Source organism: Mirounga leonina, unplaced genomic scaffold (assembly GCF_011800145.1).
Source record: "Mirounga leonina isolate KUSES-001 unplaced genomic scaffold, KU_Mleo_1.0 Mir_173, whole genome shotgun sequence".
NCBI lineage: Eukaryota > Metazoa > Chordata > Mammalia > Carnivora > Phocidae > Mirounga > Mirounga leonina.
The window spans coordinates 58,735,387-58,761,814 of record NW_023270447.1 but is presented as its reverse complement, the minus strand read 5'-3'; the positions used below and the strand labels follow the sequence as shown (position 1 = coordinate 58,761,814).

The 26,428-nt window shown below is 44.9% G+C and overlaps 3 protein-coding genes across 6 annotated transcripts in view; 1 reads left to right on the top strand and 2 right to left on the bottom strand.

The window, feature by feature from the left end:
* The window catches only part of TESK2 (testis associated actin remodelling kinase 2), a 149,004-nt gene extending 134,906 nt beyond the window's left edge, over window positions 1-14,098 (bottom strand). Inside the window, exons 1-2 of one of the 3 annotated variants that reach the window (XM_035018704.1) lie at window positions 13,701-14,098; window positions 7,885-7,933 (exon numbers count right to left, since the gene is read on the bottom strand). The gene's annotated coding sequence lies outside the window, so the exon portion shown is untranslated. The remainder of the gene's footprint in view (window positions 1-7,884; window positions 7,934-13,700) is intronic. The other 2 variants (XM_035018702.1, XM_035018703.1) reach the window with 2 other exon arrangements.
* Window positions 14,099-17,453: 3,355 nt separating this feature from the next.
* On the bottom strand, window positions 17,454-21,906 carry CCDC163 (coiled-coil domain containing 163). Its single transcript, XM_035018988.1, is given in 8 exon segments — window positions 17,454-17,726; window positions 19,693-19,760; window positions 20,056-20,123; window positions 20,229-20,415; window positions 20,580-20,648; window positions 20,910-20,955; window positions 21,134-21,223; window positions 21,256-21,906. Coding segments are annotated over 8 exon segments (714 nt in total). The 5' UTR covers window positions 21,334-21,906; the 3' UTR covers window positions 17,454-17,618.
* An 82-nt stretch (window positions 21,907-21,988) lies between these two features.
* Window positions 21,989-26,428, top strand: MMACHC (metabolism of cobalamin associated C). Of its 2 annotated transcripts, XM_035018699.1 has the most exons (5): window positions 22,026-22,113; window positions 23,645-23,708; window positions 23,869-24,063; window positions 24,965-25,117; window positions 25,646-26,428. In XM_035018699.1, exons 2-5 carry the CDS (start codon window positions 23,694-23,696, stop codon window positions 26,063-26,065), a joined length of 783 nt encoding a protein of 260 aa, XP_034874590.1. In that variant the 5' UTR covers window positions 22,026-22,113; window positions 23,645-23,693; the 3' UTR covers window positions 26,066-26,428. The 2 variants fall into 2 exon arrangements, with proteins under 2 accessions (XP_034874589.1, XP_034874590.1); XM_035018698.1 differs by lacking the exon at window positions 23,645-23,708 and having other exon boundaries at window positions 21,989-22,113.

Sequence of the window (26,428 nt, the reverse complement as noted above, 5' to 3'; positions counted from 1 at the left end):
TAGAATATTATATGAACTTAGTTGATAAAGCAGCTGCAGGTTTTGAGAGGACTGACTCCAATTTGGAAAGAAGTACTGCTGTGGGTAAAATGCTATCAAACAGAGTCACATGCTACAGAGGAATCATTCCTGCAAGTAAGAGAAAATCAATGTGGCAAACTTCACTGTTGTCTTATTTTAAGAAATTGCCACAGCCACTTCAACTTTCAGCAACCAGCATGCTGATCAGGCAGTGGCCATCAACATTGAAGCAAGACTCTCCACCAGCAAAAAGATTATGACTTCCTGAAAGCTGAGATGACGGTTAGCATTTTTAGCAATAAAGTACAGTCAACCATTGAACAACACGTCTGAACTGCATGGGCCCACTTATAAATGAATTTTTTATAAATATGGTGAAGTACTGTAAATGTATTTTTTCTTCCTTATGACTTTCTTAATAACATTTTCTTTTCTCTAGCTTACTTTATTTTAAGAACACAGTACATAATAATATAGGGGCACCTGGGTGGCTCAGTCGGTCGGATGTCCAACTCTTAATTTTGGCTCAGGCCATGATCTCAGGGTTGTAAGCTCAAGCCCTGCATCAGGCTCGGCACTCAGTGGAGGGTCTGCCTGAGATTCTTTCTCTCCCTCTCCCCCTCCCCTCCCTCTGCTTTGCCTGTGCGCTCACTCACTCTCTCTCTAAAATAAATAAATTTTTTTTGTTTTTAAGATTTTATTTATTTAAGGGGCACCTGGGTGGCTCCATCGTTAAGCGTCTGCCTTCGGCTCAGGTCATGGTCCCAGGATCCTGGGATCGAGCCCCACATCGGGCTCCCTGCTCTGCGGGAAGCCTGCTTCTCCCATTCCCACTCCCCCTGCCTGTGTTCCCTCTCTCGCTGTGTCTCTCTGTGTCAAATAAATAAATAAAATCTTTAAAAATAAATAAATAAATAAATAAAATAAATAAATCTTTAAAAAAAAAGAGAGAGAGAGAGAGAGAGGTGCCTGGGTGTCTCAGACAGTTAAGCATCTGCGTTCAGCTCGGGTCATGATCCCAGGGTTTGGAGATCGAGCCCCACATCAGGCTCCCTGCTCAGTGGGGAGTCTGCTTCTCCCTCTCCCTCTGTGCTCTCTCTCACTCTCTCTCAAGTAAATAAATAAAGTATTTAAAAAAAAATACAGTACATAATATATATACATATATAAAATGTGTTAATCAGCTGTTTATATTATTGGTAAGGCTTCCAGTCAACAGCAGGCTAGTAGTAGTTAAGTTAAATGCAGATCTGACCACATAGGGGGTCAGCACCCCAACCCCTGTGTTATTCAGGGCCCACTGTATTTTTCAATTAAGGTGTGTACACCTTTTTAGACATAATGCTACTGCACACTTAACAGACTACAGTATGGTGTAAACATAAATTTTATATGTATGGGAAACCAAAAAATTCACTTTGCTCACCTTATTACAATATTCACTTTATTGTGGAATGAAATAAACCTGTAATATCTCCAAGGGATGCCTGTACAGCACAGACATCACAAATACCAACACCAGAAATGTAAAAACCAACTACTCTTATGTTGCGTAAAGGAGTACTTAACTGTTTGGAATAAAATTTCTAACAAAGCAGCATATGTATATTCAAAAACTGCTATATCTCAAATGGTTTAGATGGAATAGCAGATGATGGTGAACTGTGCTAGATAATTCAAAAAGGATCTAGTGATGTCAAAGACAGTGAAGTTTAAAAAGCATGTAAAGGCATAAAACTTCATGAAATGAGAGCAGGAAAAAGTGATTTTTTATATTTTTTTATAATTTATAATATAATATTACATATTTAAAATATATGTGTGTCACTAAAATAAATAGTGCAAGTTTTAAAAATGCTGATTCCAGGGGCACCTGGGTGGCTCAGTTGGTTAAGCGACTGCCTTCGGCTCAGGTCATGATCCTGGAGTCCTAGGATCGAGTCCCGCATCGGGCTCCCTGCTCGGCAGGGAGTCTGCTTCTCCCTCTGCCCCTCCCCCCTCTCATGTGCTCTCTCTCATTCTCTCTCTCTGAAATAAATAAAATCTTTAAAAAAAAAGAATGCTGATTCCAATTAGTAGTTTAATGATCTTGAACATGTTACTTAAATTCTACCCTTATCTATAAAAGAGATATTAACTATATCTCATTTAGTTATTATGAGAATTAAATGAGAACATACTAAAGAGTTAAAGGATTAAAATGAGGGCACCTGGGTGGCTCAGTCGTTAAGAGGCTGCCTTCAGCTCAGGTCATGATCCCAGGGTCCTGGGATGGAGCCCAGTATCAGGCTCCCTGCTCGGGAGGGAAGCCTGCTTCTCCCTCTCCCACTCCCCCTGCTTGTGTTCCTTCTCTCGCTGTCTCTCTCTCTGTCAAATAAATAAATAAAATCTTTAAAAATTTTTTAAAAAATAATAAAGGATAAAAATGCATATATGAAGTACCAGGCAAGGTGCTTGTCACCCAGTAAGCATTTAATAAATGTGAATTCCCTTTCCTCTCCCTTCCCTGTTCCATCCTTAATCCTAGTTCTGAATGCTGCAAATTAAGAATATTTTTTTCTTCTTTATGATAGCTTTTCAGTTAACCAAATCTTCCCCAGGGCAAAATATATAAAGTCTTTCAGGTTTCCCATGGAACACGGCATCAAGATCTCCCTGGTTACCTTTTTTAAAGTTTAGCCTTAATTGCCATCCAAACTGTCAAAGACCTGCTAAAACACAATAGCAAAAAATGTACACAATATTAAATATATAATCTAACTAGGACAAAATTGAATAGGACTATTATTTCCCATAATCTGGATATAAAGAACATAGTTTCTGATCTTCTAAGCATACTAAATGTATCTATAATTTTGAAAGCTGGAACATGAAACTTGACACAAGGTAAACTGATATTAGACCCCATTCAAATAAGCTGAAATGCTAAGTACTAGGGGGATGTGCGAATTTCTAGGATAGTATCTCTTTTGATAAATGTTCCTTTTTTGTTGTTGTTGTTCCTATTTTAAGAAGACCTGAACATGACCACTTAGGTCAGATAGGCCACTTTTTTTTTTTTTTAAGATTTTATTTATTCATTCATGAGAGACAGAGAGAGAGAGAGAGAGGCAGAGGGAGAAGCAGGCTCCCAAGGAGCAGAGAGCCCGATGCGGGACTCGATCCCAGGACCCTGGGATCATGACCTGAGCCGAAGGCAGACGCTTAACCATCTGAGCCACCCAGGTGCCCTTTTTTTTTTTTTTTTAAGATTTTATTTATTTATTGGACAGAGACAGCGAGAGACGGAACACAAGCTGGGAGAGTGGGTGAGGGAGAAGCAGGCCTCCCGCTGAGCAGGGAGCCCAAGGCGGGGCTCAATCCCAGGACCCTGGGATCATGACCCAAGCTGAAGGCAGACACTTAATGACTGAGCCACCCAGGTGGCCCACCACCGCCCCTTTTTTTAAGATTTTATTTATTTGTCAGAGAGAACACAAGCAGGGAGAGCGTCAGGCAGAGGGAGAAGCATACTCCCTGCTGAGCAAGGAGCCCAATGCAGGCTTCAATCCCAGACCCTGGGATCATGACCCGAACCAAAGACAGACACTTAACTGACTGAACCACCCAGGCATCCCAACTCATCTCTTCTAATAAAGTGAGTTAGAAGGCTATTTCAGAGACTGTGGGAAAGAAAGCAATCAAGAGGAAAGAGGAAGTTAGTTCTGGGGCTAGGGTAGGCTATTCTATAGTTTACATTACAAAGGTCAAAGGAGGAATATGATAAAAGGGAAAACAAAATTAATAACATGAAGTATTATCAAAAAATAGTCCCGGGCACCTGGGTGGCTCAGTTGGTTGCGCATCTGCCTTCTGCTCAGATCATGACCCTGGGATCCTGGGATCGAGCCCCACTTCGGGGCTCCCTGCTCAGTGGGGAGTCTGCTTCTCCCTCTGCCTCTGCCCCTCCCACTGCTCAGGCTCTCCCTCTTTCTCTGTCAAATAAATTTTAAAAAACTTTTTTTTTTAAAGGTTTTATTTATTTATTTGACAGAGAGAGACACAGCGAGAGGGGACACAGCAGGGGGAGTGGGAGAGGAAGAAGCATGCTCTCTGCGGAGCAGGGAGCCCTATGCGGGGCTCGATCCCAGGATCCTGGGATCATGACCTGAGCTGAAGGCAGACACATTAACGACTGAGCCACCCAGACACCCCTAAATTAAAAAAATCTTAGAAAAAAATATTCCCCCCAAAATATTTTTATTCAACATTGTTTCCTTCTCGAATGTATTATTTCCACTAATGGGAATATTTTATAGCCATTAAAAATGACAGCTACGATAAGCACACAAAGATATATGTATAAGAGCATTAACTTACACATTGTCATTATCAGTAACAGGATAAAACTAGAGACAATCCAAATGTCCATCAATAGGGATAGGTTAAATTGTACACCCATATAATTTAATATTATATAGTCATTAAAAGAACGAGGTCAATTCTATCCTAACATAGAAAGATGTCCAAGTTTCACTGTTCAGTGATAATAGCAAGTTGCAAAATAGATTGAATAGTGGGATCTTTTTTTTTTTTTAGTATAACAGTGAACATTATATCCTCTTACCTACAAAATAGAGATAAATATTAACTATATCTCACTGGGTTATTATGAGAATTAAATGAGTATATGCTTAGAAAACAATTTAGAGGAATATATACACTAAACTGTCATCCTGGTGGAGGAAGTGATTATAAGACACTCATTTTTTTTATGGAATACATTCAGTATAGTGGTTTCTTACAATGATCATGCATTACTTTTATTTCAAAAATGAAGATAAGGGGCGCCTGGGTGGCTCAGTTGTTAAGCGTCTGTCTTCGGCTCAGGTCATGATCCCGGAGTCCTGGGATCGAGCCCCACATCGGGCTCCCTGCTCCGCGGAAAGTCTGCTTCTCCCTCTCCCACTCACCCTGCTTGTGTTGCCTCTCTCGCTGTCTCTCTCTGTCAAATAAATAAATAAAATCTTAAAAAAAAAAAAAAAAGATAAAAAGGTGGAACTAAAAACTATTTCTTCATCCCTCCTCCAATATAGTAGCTTAGACCACATGAGAATAGTAGCTTAGACCACATTTATGATATATGTGAAATGGGAAGAGGGAAGGGCAAAGAATGTAAAAATTGAAGTCAGTGATTTAAAAAATTTTTAAAGATTTTATTCATTCATTTGAGAGGGAGAGAGTGAGTGAGAGAGCGAGAGCGAGACAGAGACAGAGTGCACAAGTGGAGGGACGGGCAACAGGAGAAGCAGACTCCCAGCTAAGTAGGAAGCCCAATGGGGGGCTCCATCCCAGGACCCTGAGATCAGGACCTGAGCCAAAGGCAGATGCCCAACCAAGTGAGCCAACCAGGTGCCCCCTTAGTATGGCTTTTAAAGACTATGCTCTATTAAAACTGGCCTAATCATACCCCAGACTTAACCCACCTTTCAAGTGCACTTTCCCTTCCTATCTCAGCTGAAGTGATACTCACCTCATTCTAGCTGTTATACTCAGTTAATGTCTTCTTGGTCTTCCTATCTCCACTCTTGCACCTGTTCCAATCTATTCTCCAAGGGGAGTAAACTTTTGAGAACTCTTCATGTGTGATACAAAGGCTCTTTCTTATTTGGCCTCATCCCTTATCTCTACCCTCATCTCTCTCTACTCCTTTCCACAAACAAAATCTACTCCAGACACACAGAATTACTTGTAGAGCTCTGCTCACACTTTAATGCCTATACAGGTAACATTCTTTCTCCCTGGCACGTTCTTCCTGACCTCTTCTACATAGCTCTCTCAGTAATCATCTCACGTGGGAAGTGTCCTCTGACCCCTCAATCTCCTTTTTGTGTGTGTGTGTGCTTTGATAATGCCTTGCACAAATCTCTGCTGTTACCGTAATTACACAGTATTTCAATTGTTTATCCATCGCTTTCACTGGACTATGAGCTCTATAAGGACTTAGACTCAAACTTACCCACCTCCAAATGAACTGTGGCATATAAATTTCAATCCTACCATATCAAAATTTACAGTAGAGACAAAAATGAAAATAAGTAGGCCATTCAGATTCCATACTTTCTATGTAAAAGCATATTCGTTTTTTCATTCACTCAGTCAACAAACATTTATTTAGTACCTACTAGGGGCCAGGCACTTTGCCAAGCCCTAGAGAGTTGGTGATGACAATACAGACATAAACACAGAAAGCACAAAAAGAATTCTGAAAGGGTACACCCAAAATGTTAAAATTCGCCATTAACATTTAGACTTTAGGTAAGATGTGAATAATTTATATCTTTTCCTTTAAAATCACCTCTATTTTCCTATTCTACCTTAATGAAAATGCATTAATTTATAATCACACACACATACATATATATGTGAGGTGTCCTCCCAAATTACAAATTCCTACCCATCAGTAGAAATACAATACCCATGGTAAATAATGTATAAATTTGTGAATCGTAGCTAATGTGAAAGCAAAACAAATTTTGAGAACTTTTAATCAGATTCTAATTAAAGAATTCTAGTGGCGCCTGGGTGGCTCAGTCGTTAAGCGTCTGCCTTCGGCTCAGGTCATGATCCCAGCGTCCTGGGATCGAGCCCCACATCGGGCTCTCTGCTCTGCGGGAAGCCTGCTTCTCCCTCTCCCATTCCCCCTGCTTGTGTTCCTTCTCTCGCTATGTCTCTCTCTGTCAAATAAATAAATAAAATCTTTAAAAAAAAAAAAAAAAGAATTCTAATATGGGGGGCCTGCATGGCTCAGTTGGTTGAGCGGCTGCCTTTGGCTCAGGTCATGATCCTGGAGTCCCGGATCGAGCTCTGCATCAGGCTCCCTGCTTCTCCCTGTCCCCTCCCGCAACTCATTCTCGCTTTCTCTCTCTCTCTCTCTTTGTCTCTCAAATAAAATCTTTTTTAAAAAATTTTTTAAAATAAAATTTTATTAAAAAAAAAAAGAATTCTAATATAAAGAGCAAAACTAAAGTATGCAAAAATACTTCAGGATTTCCACAGTCCCTACTTTTGAAAAAGATCCCATGCAAATTGTCCGAGGAAAACAATGACCACAACATCAATACCACCAGTTTTCCACACTGCAGAAAGAAAATTATGTCATTGTATTCCACTTAATGCAGAAGAGATGACAGCCTCTCTACAATTTATTCAGAAGACAAATTAATAAATAACACCATATTTCATCTGTATAATGATTTACAGTTTATAGTTCACAAAGTACTTTGACCTTCAAAATAACTGTTTTCTTGTTCCCACTGCATAGATAAAAAGTGAAGGATGAAAATGGAGAAGGCCTTTCTAACTATGACTCAAAATCCAAAAGCCATAAAAGAAAAGATTAAGAAATTTGTCTACATAAAAAAGAAAAATTTGTCTATATAAAAATACATGTAAATCTAAAAGTTTTTCATGGGAATAAAAGAAGTCAGAAGACAAATATCAAAATGGGAAAATATTTGTAACACATAATACATACCACAGGAAAAAATATATCACATATGTATGAACTATATAAAGTATGTATGTGTGTATGTACATATGTATAATATATAAAAAGAAACATAGAAATTAATAGAAAAGAGACCTATGACAACAGATAAATAAGAATTTAAACAGGTAGTTTATAGAAAATGAAATATGAATAACTCAAACAACATAAAAAGATGCTTAACTTTAACATTATTTTTTAAAACTTAAAACTACTCTGGGTACCATTTTTCTCTATCAGACTGGCAAAAATTCAACTTTGATAACAGCAAAGCATAATATTAACAACGCTGATCCTAGAGCCAGAGTGCTTAGTTTGAATTTCTGCCACAGTACCTGTATGATCTGGGCAAGTCTCTTAAATTCTCTTCCTCAATTTATTCACCTGAAAAATAGAAACAATAATAGTACCTATCTCAAAGGGATATTAGTAAGATTAAATGAAGTAATATATATAAAGCAGTTTGAATAGTATCTAGCACATAGTTAGCACCTTGTAAGTATTAGCTATGATACAGCTAATGTTGGTGAGTGAACAGGCAATGTATATTAGAACAACCTCTAAGGAAAGCAATTTGGCAAAATTTCATAGTTATAAATGCATATATCCTTTGACTTAGAAATCCCACTTTCTGGGGTGCCTGACAGCACCTGCCTTCGGCTCAGGTCATGATCCCAGGGTCCTGGGATCAAGCCCCGCCTGCCTTGAGCTCCCTGCTCAGCGGGGAGTCGGCTTCTCCCTCTCCCTTTGCCCCTGCCCCCGCTCATGCTCTCTCTCATGCAGGCACTCTCACTCAAATAAATAGAATCCTTTTTTTAATAAAGATTTATTTATTTATTTCAGAGAGAGAGTGCACGGAGGGGCAGAGGGAGACAGAAAGGAAGAATATTAAGCAAGATCCACGCCCAGTGCAGAGCTCAACACAGGCTCAATCCCACAACCCCCAGATCATGACCTGAGCCAAAATCACAAGTCCGATGCTTAACCAACTGAGCCACCCAGGTACCATAATAAATAGAATCTTTAAAAGAAAAAGAAAAAAAAAGAGGGGCACCTGGGTGGCTCAGTCAGTTAAGTGCCTGCCTCCGCTCAGGTCACGAACTCGGGGTCCTGGGATCAAGCCCCGCATGGGGCTCCCTGCTCAGTGGGAAGTCTACTTCTCTCTCTCCCTCTGTCACTCTCCCTGCTTCTGCTCTCTCGCTTTCTCTCTGTCAAATAAATAAATAAAATCTTTTTTTAAAAAGCAATTAAAGGGGCGCCTGGGTGGCTCAGTCGTTAAGCATCTGCCTTCGGCTCAGGTCATGATCCCAGGGTCCTGGGATGGAGCCCAGCATCAGGCTCCCTGCTCCGCGGGATGCCTTCTTCTCCCTCTGCCACTCCCCCTGAGTGTGTTCCCTCTCTCGCTGTGTCTCTCTCTGTCAAATAAATAAATAAAATCTTTTTAAAAATTTTTAATTGCTTTTTAATATTTATTTATTTTTTAAAGATTTTATTTATTTATTTGATAGAGACACAGCAAGAGAGGGAACACAAGCAGGGGGAGTGGGAGAGGGAGAAGAAGGCTTCCCGCAGAGCAGGGAGCCTGATGCTGGGCTCCATCCCAGGACCCTGGGATCATGACCTGAGCCGAAGGCAGATGCTTGATGACTGAGCCACCCAGGCGCCCCAAAAGCAATTAAAAAAATTTTTTTTAATTATCACAAGTAGGCCTCTAACTGAAACAACCACCCACTCTGAGTGCTCAGCAAAAATAATACTAATGAGACCACACTGAAGTCATCTCCATATGATGACTTGGAAAATAGTATAATACCCATTGTTGGTCCAAAACAGTCAGCATCACCCACATTATACATTGTAATAATCGGGCTTCACTTACTGCAAGGAGATGAAATTCTCATAAAGGCCTTTATCATAGATTTCAAATTCCAACACAAAGTTCATTTTGCTGAACAATGAAGTGTACAACACTAAGAATATATCTACAAACACTTTCACATAGGGGAAAAAAAAAACATTAAATCAAGTCAGCTTTCTACTCTAAGTAAGCCAGGGAATGAGTACATGTAAATATGTAATTTTCCGGGCGCCTGGGTGGCTCAGTTGGTTAAGCGACTGCCTTCGGCTCAGGTCATGATCCTGGAGTCCCTGGATCGAGTCCCAAATCGGGCTCCTTGCTCTGCTTCTCCCTCTGACCCTCCCCCCTCTCATGTGCTATCTCTCTCTCATTCTCTCTCTCAAATAAATAAATAAAATCTTTAAAAAAAAAAATATGTAATTTTTCTTTTACAATTAACATAAGCACAGGGATGCCTGGGTGGCTCAGTCAGTTAAGCGTCTCCCTTGGACTCAGGTCATGATCCCAATGTCCTGAGATCAAGTCCCACATCCGGCTCCTTGCTCAGCAGGGAGCCTGCTTCTCCCTCTGCCTGCCAGTCCCCCTGCTTGTGTGTGTGCGCGCTCTCTCTGTCTGACAAATAAATAAATACTTTAAAAAAAAATTAACATAAGCACGAAATGTTGTTGGGGATTCTGGGGTAGAGAGTCCCTAGCTTAGTCTCCCAACATATACACTTTTAAACACAATTGAATAGGCCCACCAAAAGATTTTTGAAACCATCCCCATTATACATCTGTACGAGAGAATAAGATATCATAGATCCAGGGCACAGGAACTTGACATTAATTTGCACAAACATCTATATCACCTAGTACTACTTTCTTTTTTTTAAGATTTTATTTATTTATTTGTCAGAGAGAGAGAGAGCGAGAGAACACAAGCAGGAGCGGCAGGCTCCCGATGTGGGACTCGATCCCAAGTACCTGGGATCATGACCCAAGCCGGAGGCAGGTGCCTAACCCACTGAGCCACCCAGGCGTCCCCTAGTACTACTTTCTTTTTTTTTTTTTTTTTAAAGATTTTATTTATTTATTTGAGAGAGAGAGAATGAGAGACAGAGAGCATGAGAGGGAGGAGGGTCAGAGGGAGAAGCAGACTCCCCGCTGAGCTGGGAGCCCGATGCGGGACTCAATCCCAGGATTCCAGGATCATGACCTGAGCTGAAGGCAGTCGCCCAACCAACTGAGCCACCCAGGCGCCCCCCCTAGTACTACTTTCTAACAAGTAACAAGGAACCTCCAATTCAATCCTGGGTCCCTCAGTTCTGAGCAGCCCCACCTATAGAACCCAGTATCTCCTCTGTTCCATTTCCTGCTATCATACTAGGCAATTATGACATCCATACCAATGACATATTCAACATACTTCACAGTCCCGTAACCTCCTACTACTTCAATAACCTGTACTTCCATTCCCCTTCAACAGCACTATAACAGTTATATCCTGTTTTGTTTTGTTTAAGATTTTATTTATTTATTTGACAGAGAGAGAGCACAAGCAGGGGGAGCTGCAGCGGGAGAGGGAGAAGCAGGCTCTCCGCTGAGCAGGGAGCCAGATGCAGGGCTCAATCCCAGGACCCTAAGATAATGACCTGAGCCGAAGGCAGATGCTTAACTGACTGAGCCGCCCAGGCACCGCTATACCCTGTTGTTGTTTTTTTATCTTGAAATAATGAACTCTCAGCTGTCCCATTCTATATTTTTTTTTTTGTAGTAATCTCTAAACCAGTTGTGGGGCTCAAACTCACAACCCCAAGAGCCACATACTCCTCCTCTGACTGAGCCAGCAAGGCACCCCTCCCCTTCTGTATTTCTTAAAGAACCTGGTCTTCAACCACATTTCTGATTGTCTCCTTATTCTCCAAGTACACTGGCCCTTCTGAAGGTTTTACTTCTTAAAACCCCAGCTTGGACTCTCAGACTCCATCATAATTCCCACACTATTACTAGCATTGTAAAGTTACTCTCCTTTTTATCTTCCTTTCTCATATATTCCAATTCTGGATCAACCCAACCATCTTTTCTGCACTCCCACTCTTAGGCTGCTGGAGAAAGTGTAAAATCCATGCTACTGGGCCCCATTACAAATACATTATTTCTAACTTTTACTAGGCCCTCAATGGTGTCAGCAATCTTTTTTTTTATCCTTAATCTATTTTCATTTTCCATTGAAGATTTCCATGGCCCTAATACTCACCATAGTTCCTTCAGTCTCCAGAAATAATTGACTTCTCTACAGATAACTAATCACATCAAGAAAATAAGACCATCTGTCACACTCCCCCACGTTCTTTTCCTTCTACCACATTATCCATCTTAACTTCTATCCTTTTAGTATCAAAGAATGAAATGCCCTGGGGCCCTGCTCATGCTCTCGCTCACTATCTCTGTCTCCAATAAATAAAATCTTAAAAAAAAAAAAATGAAATGCCCAACATATTTCCTAGATAAAATTTCCCCTCAACCTACAAAACTGTTTCACCCATACTAAAAAAAAAACCCCACACACATGCCATAGTGGAAAGTTCAAATTCTTGCCTACAGGCTTCCCAGTTGTAAAAGAGGAATACTGATACCTAAACCACAAGGCTGGTGTGATCTATAAAGCATCTTTACAGTACCTGACATAGAGTATATTCTCAATAAAGACGTTACCAGCAGCTCTCTTTCACAACCACACTTGCTGAAAGAGTAATTTTCCTCACTGCCTCCCATTTGTTCCTCAATCCATCTCACATTGCCACCATTGCACAATTCAAAGTGTCTTTCAGAGGGAAAAAGTGATCTCCTAATTGCTAAATTCAGTGGTTTCTTTCTAATCATCATTCTACTTGAGCTTTGCAGCACCTAACAGTGATGGTCATCCCCTCCCATATTGAAACCCTTCTTCCTTTGGTCTCTATCATAATGCTATTCTATTCTTATTCTTGTCCCATTCCTTTAACCTCTGTTTCTCAGTGTCTATTACCCTTCAAACAATGATGTTCCTTCTGGTCCACAGCCCTTTTCTTCTTTCAGTATTACCATCCCATACTAAGTCTTCAAATATCCCTGTTTTATATTCTCTGTTGACCCTCAAATTTATGTATTCAGTTCCAACCTCACTCCCAATTTTCAGACCCAAATTTCCAGCAGACCACAGTGATATCTGAAAAACACCTCAAATTAAACATGTCCAAAACGAAATTAATTACCTTCCCTCAAAACTGCTTCTTTATGTTCCCTATTACAATTAACACTACCAATGCATCCCACCAACGAAGTCAGAAACCTCCACTAACCCTCTCAACTCTGGAAACTTCATGGAATTGAAACCTCCTGGAAGTGCATGCCACCCTCTTCATTTTCCTACCACTATTCCAGTTCACCCCCTCTGACCTGGATTAGCACACTGGTTTCCTGCCTACCTAGGCTTTCTGCCTCAACACTGTCTTCACTTTCAATTCTTCTCCACATGCTCACCAGAGATAATCAATCACACCAAACTCCTGCTTACAAAACTTTCAGTGGCTCCCCATACCTACAGAATAGAGTCCAAATTCTCCAGCAAGGTTTTCTCAGAGTTATAAACGGCAAGGTCTCTAAATCAGACAAACATGGGTTTCATTTCTAGCTAAATCTAAATACTGGCTTAGTCCAGAGTCTTCCAAGTGAAGTGTAAAAGACAGAAGAGGGAAAAGGAAGGATGGGGAGAATAAGGATGACGGGAGGAGGGAAAAGAGAGGGACGCGGTAGTGTCTTGGGAGGGGTGGGGGGTGAGGCCAGAGTACTTTAACGTAGAAGGGGAAAGTTTCCAGGGAAGAGTATGTTTGAGGGAAGTAAAGTGAAGGAGTCCAGATCTCTGAGGGACGAGGGAGGCTCTCTGTGTGGAGTTGGAGCTATCTGAAACAAGAGTTCTCCGAGAAAATGAGGGCTTCCTGAGTCTCTCAAGCGAGAAAAGTCCCTGAGAAGAGTCAAGGACCAGGTCCCTGATAACGAAGGAACTTCTAATGGGTTCCCGGCCTCTGAGGCGAGGAAGCGGGGGGGGGGGGGGGGGGGGGGCTGTCCCGGGTCCCTGAGGAAAGTGAAAAGGGAAGGGAAAGGGATCGAGGAGTATCCCCCAGCCGCTCAGAGGAGGACCTTGGGAAGCGAAGGGGTCCTGTCGGTGCTGAGAGACCCTAGCGCCAATGCTCCGGAGCCGTGGCGGCGTAGGAGCCGCGCGCGCGGGCCGGGGCGCCCCGGGCTTGTGCCCTATGCGCTCTCTTGGCGTTACCTGAGGCGGGACTGAGCAGCCAGAGGGGTGCCGGCGCGGGCGGGAGGCGGAGGCAGCAGCAAAGTGGGAGCATAGTAGCCCTCACAGCTCGGAAGCGGCAGAGGCTCTTAGCCTGCGGAGGTGGTGGGGATCCCTCGCGCAGAAGCCGGCGACTCGGCGGAACTAGCGGCAGCGAAGGACGAGGAGGCTACTGCCATGGCCCCGCAGTCGGGACCGTTCCCCCCGTCCGTTTGGCGGGGCCAGGAGGATGATCCCAACGGCGAGCCAGAAAAGGCAGCTGAACCTCCGCTGAGCTCCGCGGCCGCGAGCGACTGAAACGCCTGCCCAGCCAGGCAGGGGGACTTGGGCGGGGCTTAAGGTGAGCACGCCCCTCTCCTCAAGCCTCCGAGCAGCCAATCAATCGTCAATCTTTGATAAACGAGCTAGTGGAATTACCCAATTAGCATTAGGAATGCCACGTGGTATGAGGGTGGCCTCAATAGGCGTCCGGGAAAGCCAATCAACAGCCCTAGGCGCCAACTCTGGAAGACTGTAAGACGAAGAGAACCAATAGGAAGGAAGAGGAGGTTAAAAACAGAAGGGGCAGTGTGTTGGGAAGGCGGAACCAAGGAGGAGGGAATACACCTGGGGGAAACCCAAGTCCCAAACCTCCACCGCGAGGGGGGGGGGGGGGACAGTAAACACGAGAGAGAACAATCATTGGTAATTAATAAAACCAACAGAAAATGGATTCCACTGACGCGGCTTTTCGGTTGGTGAAGGGTATAGCTAAGTAAGGACTACCTGAATAAAGAAAACCGATATGAACGCAGAATCCTGCAGGACCTCAGTATAGTGGAAAAACTGATACATAAACTATTATTAGCTACATGAGATAGTAAGAGCAATGGGTAGGGTTAAAATGCTGAGGCAGCTATTCATCTAGACTGAGATTTGATTTGGTGAAGGCTTCTTGGAGGTGATAACACTTGGGCTGGCTGGAAAACTGAAATTTTTGGAAAAAGCTGCATACGGAATAAGAATTCTGTTCAACATGCACATATTTCCTTCCTCGTGCTTTCCATATACCTGGACTTCAGGTGCTCATAATCTCACGCCTGAGCAGATTGGAACAGGGCTAGAGCTTCCAGGGCGAGAGCAGGCAAAGAAACACTGGAGTATGGGCCTTCCTGCACCAGTACTCCCTTGGATAAGAGACCTCTTTTCAGACATCTTTAGACGTGCCTCCTACTGTAAGGGTCTTGACAGATGAGTGGGATTTGAATAGGAGTATAGGTGGTGTACATTCCTGCGGCAATAAAGTTTAAGAAATGTATGATTTCATTCATATGTGGAATCTAAAAAACAACGAATGAATAAACAAACAAAAAGCATAACCAGACCTGCAGCCTGGTTATAGAGGCTACATATGGAGAACAAACTGATGGTTGCTGGAGAGGACAGGGACACAATGGGTGAAGGGGAGTGACAGGCTTTCGGTTATGGAATGAATAAATCATGAGAATAAAAGGCACAGCATAAGGAATGTAGTCGATGATATTATATTAGCATTGTGTGGTAACAGATGGTAGCTACACTTGTGGTGAGCATATCATAATGTATAAACTTGTCCAATCACTATGTTGTACACCTGGAAGTAATGTATTATTGTGTGTCAACTACACTTAAATTTAAAAAAATTTTAAAGATATGTGATAGGAGACAACAATAGAGGTTAAATGTGGGCTTAAATGCCTAATTTGTCCTTTCTATTTTATGCTGTGGGAACTGTCAAAGGTTCTTGAGCAGAATAGCCTTAACAGGATACTGTTTTAGTTAGATTAATTGGTAGCTCACAGTATCTCCAAAAGGAGAAAAAAAAATCACCCCAGCCCAGTACCATTGGCCCAAAGCCTTTTCTGTATCATTCTTATGGCAATACATAATGTGCTGCCACCTGGTGACAGTTCAAATACCATTGTTCCACATTGCTATTGAATTTTTCTGTTGTTAGAGCCCTGGCACTCTTGCAAACCTGTCTCCCACAAAGCCTGATGCAAAGTAGTTGATAAATAAGTACAGCACTTGTATCAAGTAGAATTGAATAATGCCATCATACCAGATGTATTATTTGCCCAAAGAAAGATGTAAAAGACAAGGATTACTTGTACCTTGAGTAGGAAGATGAGCCTTGATGGCAAGTATTTAATTCTTTGAACAAGTTCTGTTTGACCCAAGCCTGATCTCTACCATTCCACTCTCGGCAATCTCTTTTTTCTTTTAAGATTTATGTATTTATTTGAAAGAGAGGGAAAGATTGAGGGGGGAGGTATAGAGAGTGGGAGAGAATCTCAAAGCAGACTCCCCACTTAATCCCATGACCCTGAGATCATGAGAAAGAGTTGGACGCTTGACTGACTGAACCATCTAGGTGCCCCTCAGCAATCTCCTCAATACTGAGGGGAAAGAACCAAGGAATGCCTTACAACTATTCAGGTGTCAAAGGTCCACTCTTCATGACCTGTCTGCTACTTAGGCCAAGGCCTTGAATATACCCCATAACAGGAAGTAGTTCCTACCTACTCATTTCACCCTTTTATTATGCTTTTATTTCAGATAATTGTCTCCTCTTCCCAGCTAGATGGAGCTAAGAGCTGGGACCCTTATGAGCCCACTGTACATCTTAGCTGAGGGCAAATACATACCAGGGCTGGTATGTACTATGCTCAATAAATATCCACCTTCCTTGTCTATATTTAGCAGTGGAAGAGACCTCATGAGATCTTAGTGGGATGCTGCTGCTTCTAAGGAAATCTTGGACTGCATTGTCTAGAATACAAAATCTATGTAAGGTGAAAGTAAAGCTGCCCTTAGTCTACATAGAAAGATATACTTCCAACCAAGTGCTGGAAGGATTAGAACCAATAGCCATAAGGCCTATTTTTTAATATAATAGGAAATATCAGAGTACATCACTTCTAGTGATTCAATGAGTATTAAATCATGAAATCTGGGGGCGCCTGGGTGGCTCAGATGGTTAAGCGTCTGCCTTCCGTTCAGGTCATGATCCTGGGGTCCCAGGATCGAGTTCTGCATCGGGCTCCCTGCTCAGCGGGTGGTCTGCTTCTCCTTTTCCCTCTGTGCTCACGCGCTCTCGCTCTCTCTCTCTCAAATAAATAAATAAAATCCTTTAAAAAAATAAATCATGAAATTTGTTTTATTTAGTAAATATATACATGTATGTATCATTTAACAAATATATACATGTATATTTACCACAATGTAAACTGTATTTCTTACCAGAGGTCTCAGTCAAAAAATTTTAAAAGCCACTGGATTAGAGGCAGAAACTGAAAGAAAAGAGATTAGGAAACTACTACAAAAATGCAAGCTGGGTTGGGCTGCTGAGGATGAAGCGGTGTGGCGGGACTGGAGTAAGCCTTAAGAGGCAGAAGCTGACGATGAGGAGAGGAAGCCTTCTACTACTCAGGTCCAAGGCCTACCTGAATGCCTCGCTCTCCTCTGCATCCCCATAGCAACACTGCCCCAGAGCACTGTCCTACTTCATTCTACCCACCAGAACGGGAGCTCCCATCTTCTTCCAAGTTCCACTAAGCACAGGGCTTGCACTCAGAAGGTACAGCTATAAATATCTATGAACTTGGATTTCAGAGAGAGAGAGATGGCAGGAAGCAGTCAAGTAACAGGAGAAAGAAAAGGTACAGTTAAGTCTATCCCATGTAGGTGCTGATTCACAGAAGATATCAGGGAAGGTTAAAACGTTTTATTGCAGTTGGTGGACAGGGATGGGCAGGCAGTGACAAGCCTCAGTAGGGAGGGCAGATACCAACTAGATCAAGAAGAGGGGCAGGGGGCCCAGAAACAAGGCCTTGGAGGGGAAGGTGAGCAAAACTACTCTTTCAAGTCCTTACAGGTCACTCAGGAACGTTGTGAGGCCCTTAAAGAAGAGGTTCTCCTGCTCAAGGCTCTGGGCCTAGAGCTGTAAGCTGCTGGGCTCCAGTTTAGAAAGTGTGCTCCTCTGGAGATCTAAGAGGAGAGAAAAGGAAGAGAAAACAAACCATCAGCAAGCACTATGATACACATAGAACTAAGCCCTGGGCCTGTCTGATGGGGAGGAACAGACAGGCCTAACTTGGGACAAGTAATAACAGAAGATGATGGATTCACCAAAAAAGAGGCAGAGATTCCATCTACCCAGTGCCAAACAATTAGGCAACAGACACCCACACACCATTCAGATTCAGCCTCACCCAGTCCTGGGATCCCTGCCCTTACCCCTACCTAGCTTCCTTAAAAGTTCCCAGCCACTCTTACTGTCCAGAAGACTGACTTCAGAGCTAGATGAAGAAAGAGATGTGGCAAAGGTGGCAGCCACAGGCAGCTTAGATTGGAGGATGTGAACGGAGGTCCTGGAAAGGGGAACAGAATCAGAGGCAGAAATGGTGATTGTGGGGGCGCCTGGGTGGCTCAGTCATTAAGCGTCTGCCTTCGGCTCAGGTCATGATCCCAGGGTCCTGGGATCAAGACCCGCATCGGGCTCCCTGCTCAGCGGGAAGCCTGCTTCTCTGTCTCCCACACCCCCTGCTTGTGTTCCCTCTCTCACTGTGTCTCTGTCAAGTAAATAAATAAATAAAATCTTTAAAAAAAGAAAAAATGGTGATTGTGGGACAAGGGGACCCTCCCAGCACAGAACTGTCCTCCATCCTGAGGCCAGGACTCCAGTCTCTTCCCTCTTCATCCTCTGAACATACCTCAGTGACCCTGTATCAAGTAAAGAATGCCCAGTACTATTTTATAGGCTGTAATCCAGATATTCATACCACCCTACCAACCCATGTCAAATCTAGGATAGTTGAGGGGCACCTGAATGGCTCAGTTGGTTGAGCGTCTGACTCTTTTTTTTTTTTTTTTAAGATTTTATTTATTTATTTGACAGGGAGAGAAAGACACAGAGAGAGAGGAAACACAAGCAGGGGGAGTGGGAGAGGGAGAAGCAGGCTTCCCGTGGAGCAGAGAGCCTGATGTGGGGCTCGATCCCAGGACCCTGGGACCATGACCTGAGCCAAAGGCAGACGCTTAACGACTGAGCCACCCAGGCGCCCGAGCATCCGACTCTTGATTTCAGCCCGGGTCATGATCTCAGGGTTGTGGGGTCAAGACCCACACTGGGCTCTGCACTCAGCGCGGAGTTCTCTCTCTAAGCGCTTGAGATTCTCTCTTTCCCTCTCCCTTTGCTCCTCCCCCTGCTCACGCTCACTCTCTCTCTCTCTCAAATAAATAAATAAAATCTTTTTTAAAAAATCTAGGATAGGGCGCCTGGGTGGCTCAGTCGTTAAGCGCCTGCCTTCGGCTCAGGTCATGATCCTAGGGTCCTGGGATCGATCCCCACATCAGGCTCCCTGCTCTGCGGGAAGCCTGCTTCTCCCTCTCCCGCTCCCCCTGCTTGTGTTCCCTCTCTCACTGTGTCTCTCTCTGTCAAATAAATAAAATCTTAAAAAAAAAAAAAATCTAGGATAGCTGAACTTTGGTCCCCAATGCCTGGCCTCTGAGACAAATCCCTTCCACTGCCATAAGCACCTGCAACCCCTGACCTATGGAGGTTGTGTTTATGCCGGGCATCCTGTGCCTCTGTCCTGGCAGCCTCCAGGGTGTGATCCTTGCCCTCCTGCCACTTTGCAACTGCTCCAACATCTGCCAGACCACAGACCCAGGTAGGACCAAACCTCTCCCTCTGCAGGAGGAATCCCCCTCCCCACCATTGGCGTATTCAGCACACATGGAACTCTCATGTGGGCAATGACATTTTCTCAACCTGGAGAAGAGAGTTTGGGAAGAAGAGCTTGGGAGGGAGGTACAGTCACCACAGGCAAGAGAGGAACAGATAGGGGTAGAAAAGAGTATCCTGGCCTACCTGCAGAACAGAAAAGACAGAGAAGAAAGGAAGGGGCCTCCACAGGGAGATATGAAGAGATAGGTCTGATCCTAGTCCTACCTTCCAGCTGTGGGCCTGAGCTTGCTGCCCCTCAGCCATCTGCTTCAGCAGCAGCTCCTGGTGCTGGCCTTCAGATGAGAGAAAAATGTAAGGAAGCTATTCTCCAACTTCTTTCCTTTCCCCTCCCTGCCTTGTGCCTAGCCTGGTGCTGACAACTGAGACAGAGTATTCTGGTGTAGCTATTGGGAAGCTTCCAAGCTGACTGGGGAGACTGGACTCACACCATGGAGGTAAGACAAAACACTTGGCCAGACTTCTGAGCAGCTCAAGCAATCAGAGCTATGGCCACTTACTGGGATAGCAAAAAGACTCTCCAGAAAAGAGAACAGGTGAATTTGTACCCACCCCTCATCTTTTACTCACTCAGCTGGTCCCGCAGCAGCTTCAGCTCCTCCCAAAGAAGCTCTGATTCCTCCCACAGGAGTTGCCGCCTACACAGATGACAGCCATGTTAACCTAAAGCCCATCAACAAGCCCAGAGGACACTACCAGGAGTTAAGAGGCCTGAAGAAGGAGAGAACTTGCCCATCACATACTCATTCTGCAGCTCTTGGTGAAGGCCACTAGAAGCACTGCACTTTCGTGGTCCTGTTTGTATTTGGGCTTGGGCCTGTTCCTGCACCTGGCTTTGAAGGCCCTGCAGTTCCCTTCTCAGCCCCTCCAGGCGTTGCTCCAGGAGGAGGGCCCTCTGCTCTGGGCCTCCCTGCAGCAACCTTAGTGATGCTGTAGTGGGACAAGTTGAGCGTCAGCCCTCCTGAGAGCTTTACACATGAGCCTAGACACTCCCCTTGCAAATCAAGACATAAGTAAGTGCACAGGAGGTGTGTAACAAAATCGTGTGCGTACATAATGAGCTATGCATATGAAAAAAAGAACTGGCCAGATACCTTCCAGGGCACAGATCTGGTATTTCTGCTGCTCTCGCTCTTCCAGCAGCCCCTGTACGGCCTTAGTGCCTCAGTCACCTACCCAGGCAAGAAAAACCACATGAGCTACTGTGTAAAGGGCTTCCCCAACCCCTGATATCCTCATCTCACACAAACACCACACATAAAACCGAGGGGTGCACGCTTTACCTGAGCCTGGGATTGAAGCTGGGATCGGAGAATAGTAACTTCATCCCAGAGAGAAGCTGCTCTTTGGGTCTCAGCCCAACTCAGCCTCTCTGGAACAAGGGAGTCTCTAGAGCCCAAGGTTGTGGAGCTTGGACACCAGACTATGGAGGCAAGTGATGAGGGGAAATCCAGGTCCCAGCCAGGTCTCCTGTGGAGGGAATAAGTAAGGGACAATTGTGAGGGCTATCTTTGGGGGAAAACACAGATGTTTGTTCAGGAAAGAAAACAGTTGGAATTTGGAAGGAATAGTGGATGGTACAGGCACTGGAAAAAGGCAGATCCTGGAAAGAGAAAAGGCTGGAGGGTAGAAAAGGGACAACACTTACCTGCTGTGGAGACTCCAAGAGGATACAGTCGCTGCTACAAAAGAAACAAGTGCACAGGCCAATAAGTTCTGAGTGTCCCTAAACCCAAAACTCCAGATGGGGGCCCTTAGGCGCCCCCTCACGTTAATCTTGGCCACATTTCCATCAGTAGCATTGAGAAGTGCGCCGAGGTGCTCAGACCAGCTCAGGCTCCTACTCATAACCTTCTGCGAGGCTGCCTCCTGGCGTCTTGTGCCCTTGCTCTCCCAGCCCGGAATACCCGAGGTACAGCCCAATAAAGCCACACGTCAGACAGAGAGTGGGAATCGGGGATGTAATCCTAAAGGTAGGGATGCAGTATCAAGCCGAAACTGGGACTAGTCAGGGGAACAGCGCTTGGGGTAAGGAGGGGAAAAGCGAGATACTCTGGTATGCAGATACCAGGTGGGAGTTGAGAGTGCCAAATCTTGTTCGAGACCTCTCCAGATCCAAGACACAGGCGTCATCTCGCCGAACCTGTGCCAGCGAGTACAGCCGCCACCCGGTTCAAACCCTCTTTATAGACCGGGAAAGTCCGACTTCGGACTTGCAGCCGCAGCGCCACTTGGTCAACTGAGTTCGTCTCTCCCGGAGACAACCGGCGATGGAGGCTACCGAACTACGTTTCTCTGGAAGCGACACGAACGTTCAAACCCCCACCGTGAAGCTTGCCGGGAAACTGAGGCTTTCGAATTCTGTAGTTGTTGTCTTCAAGGACCAAGTGAACTACATATCCCAGAATGCATGGCACCGAGTCACCGCTATTCCACCGCTGGTCCCAGTAGTTCTTGGGAAATGGAGTCCGAGCTACCTTGAAACTTAACGGACCAGGTTATCCTTGAGACTCCATTCCCCAGCAAGCTCTGCGCGTAGCGTGCGCTATGGAGCCTCAAGTCGCAGAACTGAAGCGGACTATCGAGGACACGTTGTGTCCTTTTGGCTTCGAGGTTTACCCGTTTCAGGTTGGTTTATCCCTCCTGCGGTGCGGGGCGAGGTGTATGATTGGCCTGGGTGCTACTGGCGTGAAGCCCCAGTCTTCTGGTCCTTCCCGAGCTCCTCTGGCCCCATGTCCCTCTGACCTATCGGGACAGGGTGTCAACGGCGACTTTGTTAAAAAAGTAGAGAAACGGTCGTACGTTTGTCCTTTTACCCCCATATAATGCCATATTGATGAATGGGAGAAACATAATCCAGTAATCTTGTGGCTCTGCCACCTCCATAATTCAGAGGAAGAAAGTGACCTCTGGAGCCAGTCACTTTAGAAGCTTCCTAAAGGAATTAGGATAGGGCAAGGCCTGGAAGGTTTGCGTAGCTAATATTTAGGCCATCTGAGAAGGGAAGGGCATTCTTGTTGTTGAACAAGCGAACAATTGGCTGGTTTGTTCCATCTGTCAACAGAAGGATAATTCATGATATTGCCAATCACCAGCGCTGGGCTGGATACAGAAACTGTGCACTTGCCTGACACAGAAGTCTGGCACCACCACCTACCCTTGTTTACATAGATCCATTTCCCCCTTATCCAGTACCCCCTGTACTGAGCTGTGTGCTTGGACAAAGCTAAATCAACTCAGCTTGAGCCCTTTGCCTGATGCTTAAGAGACAGCCCACTTCCACCCCTTCCACTGAGTGGCCCACAGCAGTGCTGTTAAAGAATATAGAGGAAGAGAGGTAGGTTGGTTCTAGCTTAAGGACTAACCAGAAAAAATGGAGTTGAGCTTCATGTGAAAAGAAGGAAAGAGGATTATGTACATCCCAAATATCAGGAACAGCTTGAGTAAAAGTGTGGAGGTAGTGATGGATGGCAGGTATGGAGAGAGTGAGAATGACTGGTGGGTCAGGTAGACCTGGGTGGGTAATGGGAGTTATTGTACTGAACAGAGCCAGTCATCCTGGACTCCTACTTCTCATCCCTTCCCTCCCCCATATCCAGTCAGACACCAAGCCCTTTAGGAATCTGTTACCTGAATCTCCCAAATCCATTCCCTTTCTTTTAGCCCCTCTATGCTCTGGTCCAGGCCAGTATTCGTCACTTGGATTACTGCAGTAACTTGCTTGCTATCATTGTGTATGCAATCCATCCTCCACACTGCAGCCACATCTTTCTAAAACTGATGATGTCGGTTTACTCCTTAAATCTTCGATGGCTAGCCCCTTGTCACCAAATTAAACCCATATTCCTTAAATTGGTATTCTAGGCCAGCCATAATCTCAAACCTACTGATCTCCACCCCTCTCCAGCTCCCCTTTACAAACCGTTCACTTCTATCGAACTGGACAATTTGCTATTTTCCAAATATGACCTTTTTGCATGTCTTTGTTAATGCTGTGACCTCTATTTATAATGCATAATGGAATCTCCCTCCTCACATCGTCTGTCAGATTCCTTCCTAGCCTTCAAAACAGCTTCCAAGAAGCCTTTTCTAATTTCACAGGACCCTCATTTGGCCCTGTCATTGCACTAATCACAGTATAATTTCTTTTGGTTCTTAGTTCATGAATCCTCTGCTTCTCTATTCCAAATTCCCTGTCAAATTCCCCCATGGAGAAGTCCCCCGTAAGTATACATCATGTAGCATCTGTATAAACCCACTGACTGAATGAATGAGATGGAGACTGAGGCAAGATGTATGAGGCCTTGAATGCTAGGATAAGGTATGAGCCTAGCAAAAGTCTAAATTGGCCCTCCTGTGTGGCCTGAATTTTCTCTGTTCCAGGTGGCATGGTATAACGCACTCCTGCCTCCAACTTTCCACCTACCCCTGCCAGGACCGACCCTGGCCTTCTTGGTACTCAGCACACCTGCCATGTTTGACCGGGCCCTCAAACCTTTCCTGCAGAGCTGCCGCCTCCAACACCTGATTGACCCTGTGGACCAGTGTGTGGCCCACCACTTGGGCCGCGTTAGAGAGGTGAGCAAGGCTCATATATTCCCCCAGCTTCCAAGCCGGTAGCCGCTTCCAGCTCTTTTAAGCTCAGTGCAGGACTAGAGCTACATAGAGCCAAGAGCCACTTCCCAGATAGGATATCCTAAAGCCATCCCTGATATTGTGATCTCTCCCCATTCTGCTTCATTTTACCCCAGTTTCAGCTCCCTTCTTCTAGCAGACCCCCAGGTCTGGAATAAATCTCACCCTACTCTGATGGTCAATTAATTACATGAACCTCAAACCAGACTTTCCTTGGCCTCCAAGTGAAATAGGAATAAGCCTAGCATCCCCTAAGCATCTCTCACCTGTCTTAGCCCTAGACTGGAAGTTTTGTGCTGTCTTCGGGGCCGAGGACAGAACAGTATTTCCCCACTACACACACATACACATACATTGGATCTCCCCAAAGCTGCGCCAGATCTTCCTCCACACTGGGACTCTGGAAGGCAGAGACCAGTCACCCCTTATAATAAATTTTTTTTTAAGATTTATATAGAGAGAGTGCAAGGAGGGGCAGAGGGAGAGAGAGTCTTAGGCGGACTTTGTGCTGAGGGTGGAGCCTGACACACGGGGCTCAGTCTCCAGCCCCTGAGAGACCTGAGCCGAAATCAAGAGTGACACTCAACCAAGTGCACCACCTAGGCGCCCCAGCCCCTCATCATGGAAGCTTCTGAGCAAGACCTTGTTATTTCCCTTCAAACATGGGCCCTCCTGGACAGATCGTTTTCTTCACAGTGGACCCCCGCACCCCCAAGTTTAAGGTCATGCTTTCCCTTCAAATGATTTCTGAGGACAAGATCTTATTAACAAATATTAGAGCTCTCTCGGGCAAAGTCAGGATTCCTTTCGTGCTATTTGAAATGAGCTTCCATCTCTATCCCAGAACCTCCCAGAGCTGCAAATCGAAGTCATCGCTGACTACGAGGTACACCCCAATCGGCGCCCCAAGATTCTGGTCCAGACTGCAGCCCATGTGGCAGGGGCTGCTTACTACTACCAACGAAAGGATGTGGAGGCTGACCCCTGGGGGGACCAGGTCAGAGGGCAAGTATGAATGAGTAGGGACTGGGAGAAAATAGTGAAGGCCCCTCAAGATACCAACTAACATTCTTCCACCTCCCCTGGGTAAAGGATTTGGTAGACACAACACCAGGGAAAGATGTCAGGTATTGGTGTCTGGATGTCAGGTCAGTCAGGAGCCCAATCCCACATGCTTTCCGGAGTCTACCTGGGAACAGATGAGGTTACCTGGGAACAGATGAGGTCAGAGAACCTAGTCTGTTCTTAAAATCTGGTTACAGGATGGAGGGGGCAGAGCAGTGATTAGGAGACCAGTGGTGAAGACTGGGAAGTTGATGGAGGCTGTTTAAGGAACTCTCCTTCCGGCCAGAGTAAGCTCAAGAAAAGGGTAGTCCAGGAGAGGAAATGGGGGAGCCCAGCTACAAGAGTGGTTCAAATATGGAATCAGTGTCCTTTGAGAATTCAACAAGCCTAGTCTGCAATGATGGTAGTTGGACCTAGTGTCAAGTGACTTCCATGACGGTGCTTTTCTTTACCCTCCCAGCACATATCAGGTGTGTGCATACACCCCCGATATGGGGGCTGGTTTGCCATCAGAGGAGTGGTGCTGCTGCCAGGAATAGAGGTGCCAGATCTGACACCCACAAAACCCCTGGACTGTGTACCTAAGAGAGCTGACCGCATCACCTTGCTTGAAGGGTTTAACTTCCATTGGCGTGACTGGACATACCGGGATGCTGTGACACCACAGGAGCGCTACTCAGAAGAGCAGAAGGCCTACTTTTCTACTCCACCTGCTCAACGTTTAGCCTTCTTGGGTTTGGCCCAGCCCTCAGAGGATCCTAGCTCTACGTCTCCTGAGCTACCTTTTACAACACTCAGACCCAAAAAGCCCCAGAATCCCAACAGAGCCCAGGGCTGGCTCAGCCCCAGTGTCTCACCACCCGCATCCCCTGGCCCCTGATAGCCTCCCTCCCCTGGCCCCTGATATCCTCCCTCCCCTGAGATCCCTATTTATAAGTGGTACTTGCTGGGACTCGTTTTGCTTTTCGGCAAGGCAAGAGCTTTTATTTTGGATATATTTATTGTTGATAAAAGAATTCTAGTAGAGATCTTCAATGAAGATAAGGCTCTTGTCAAAACACAGACAGATCCAGAATTCCCACCTGGCTTGGAATATGGGATTATTCCTGTTAGCATTTCTCTGCAGTGCTCTAAGATACTAATTGTTACAAAGCCTTTCTAAAGGGAAATCATCCCCTAATGGCATCTGCCTCATAGGCTTGTTGTGGGTAATGAATAAACACATGTTAAAGCACTTCTGAAA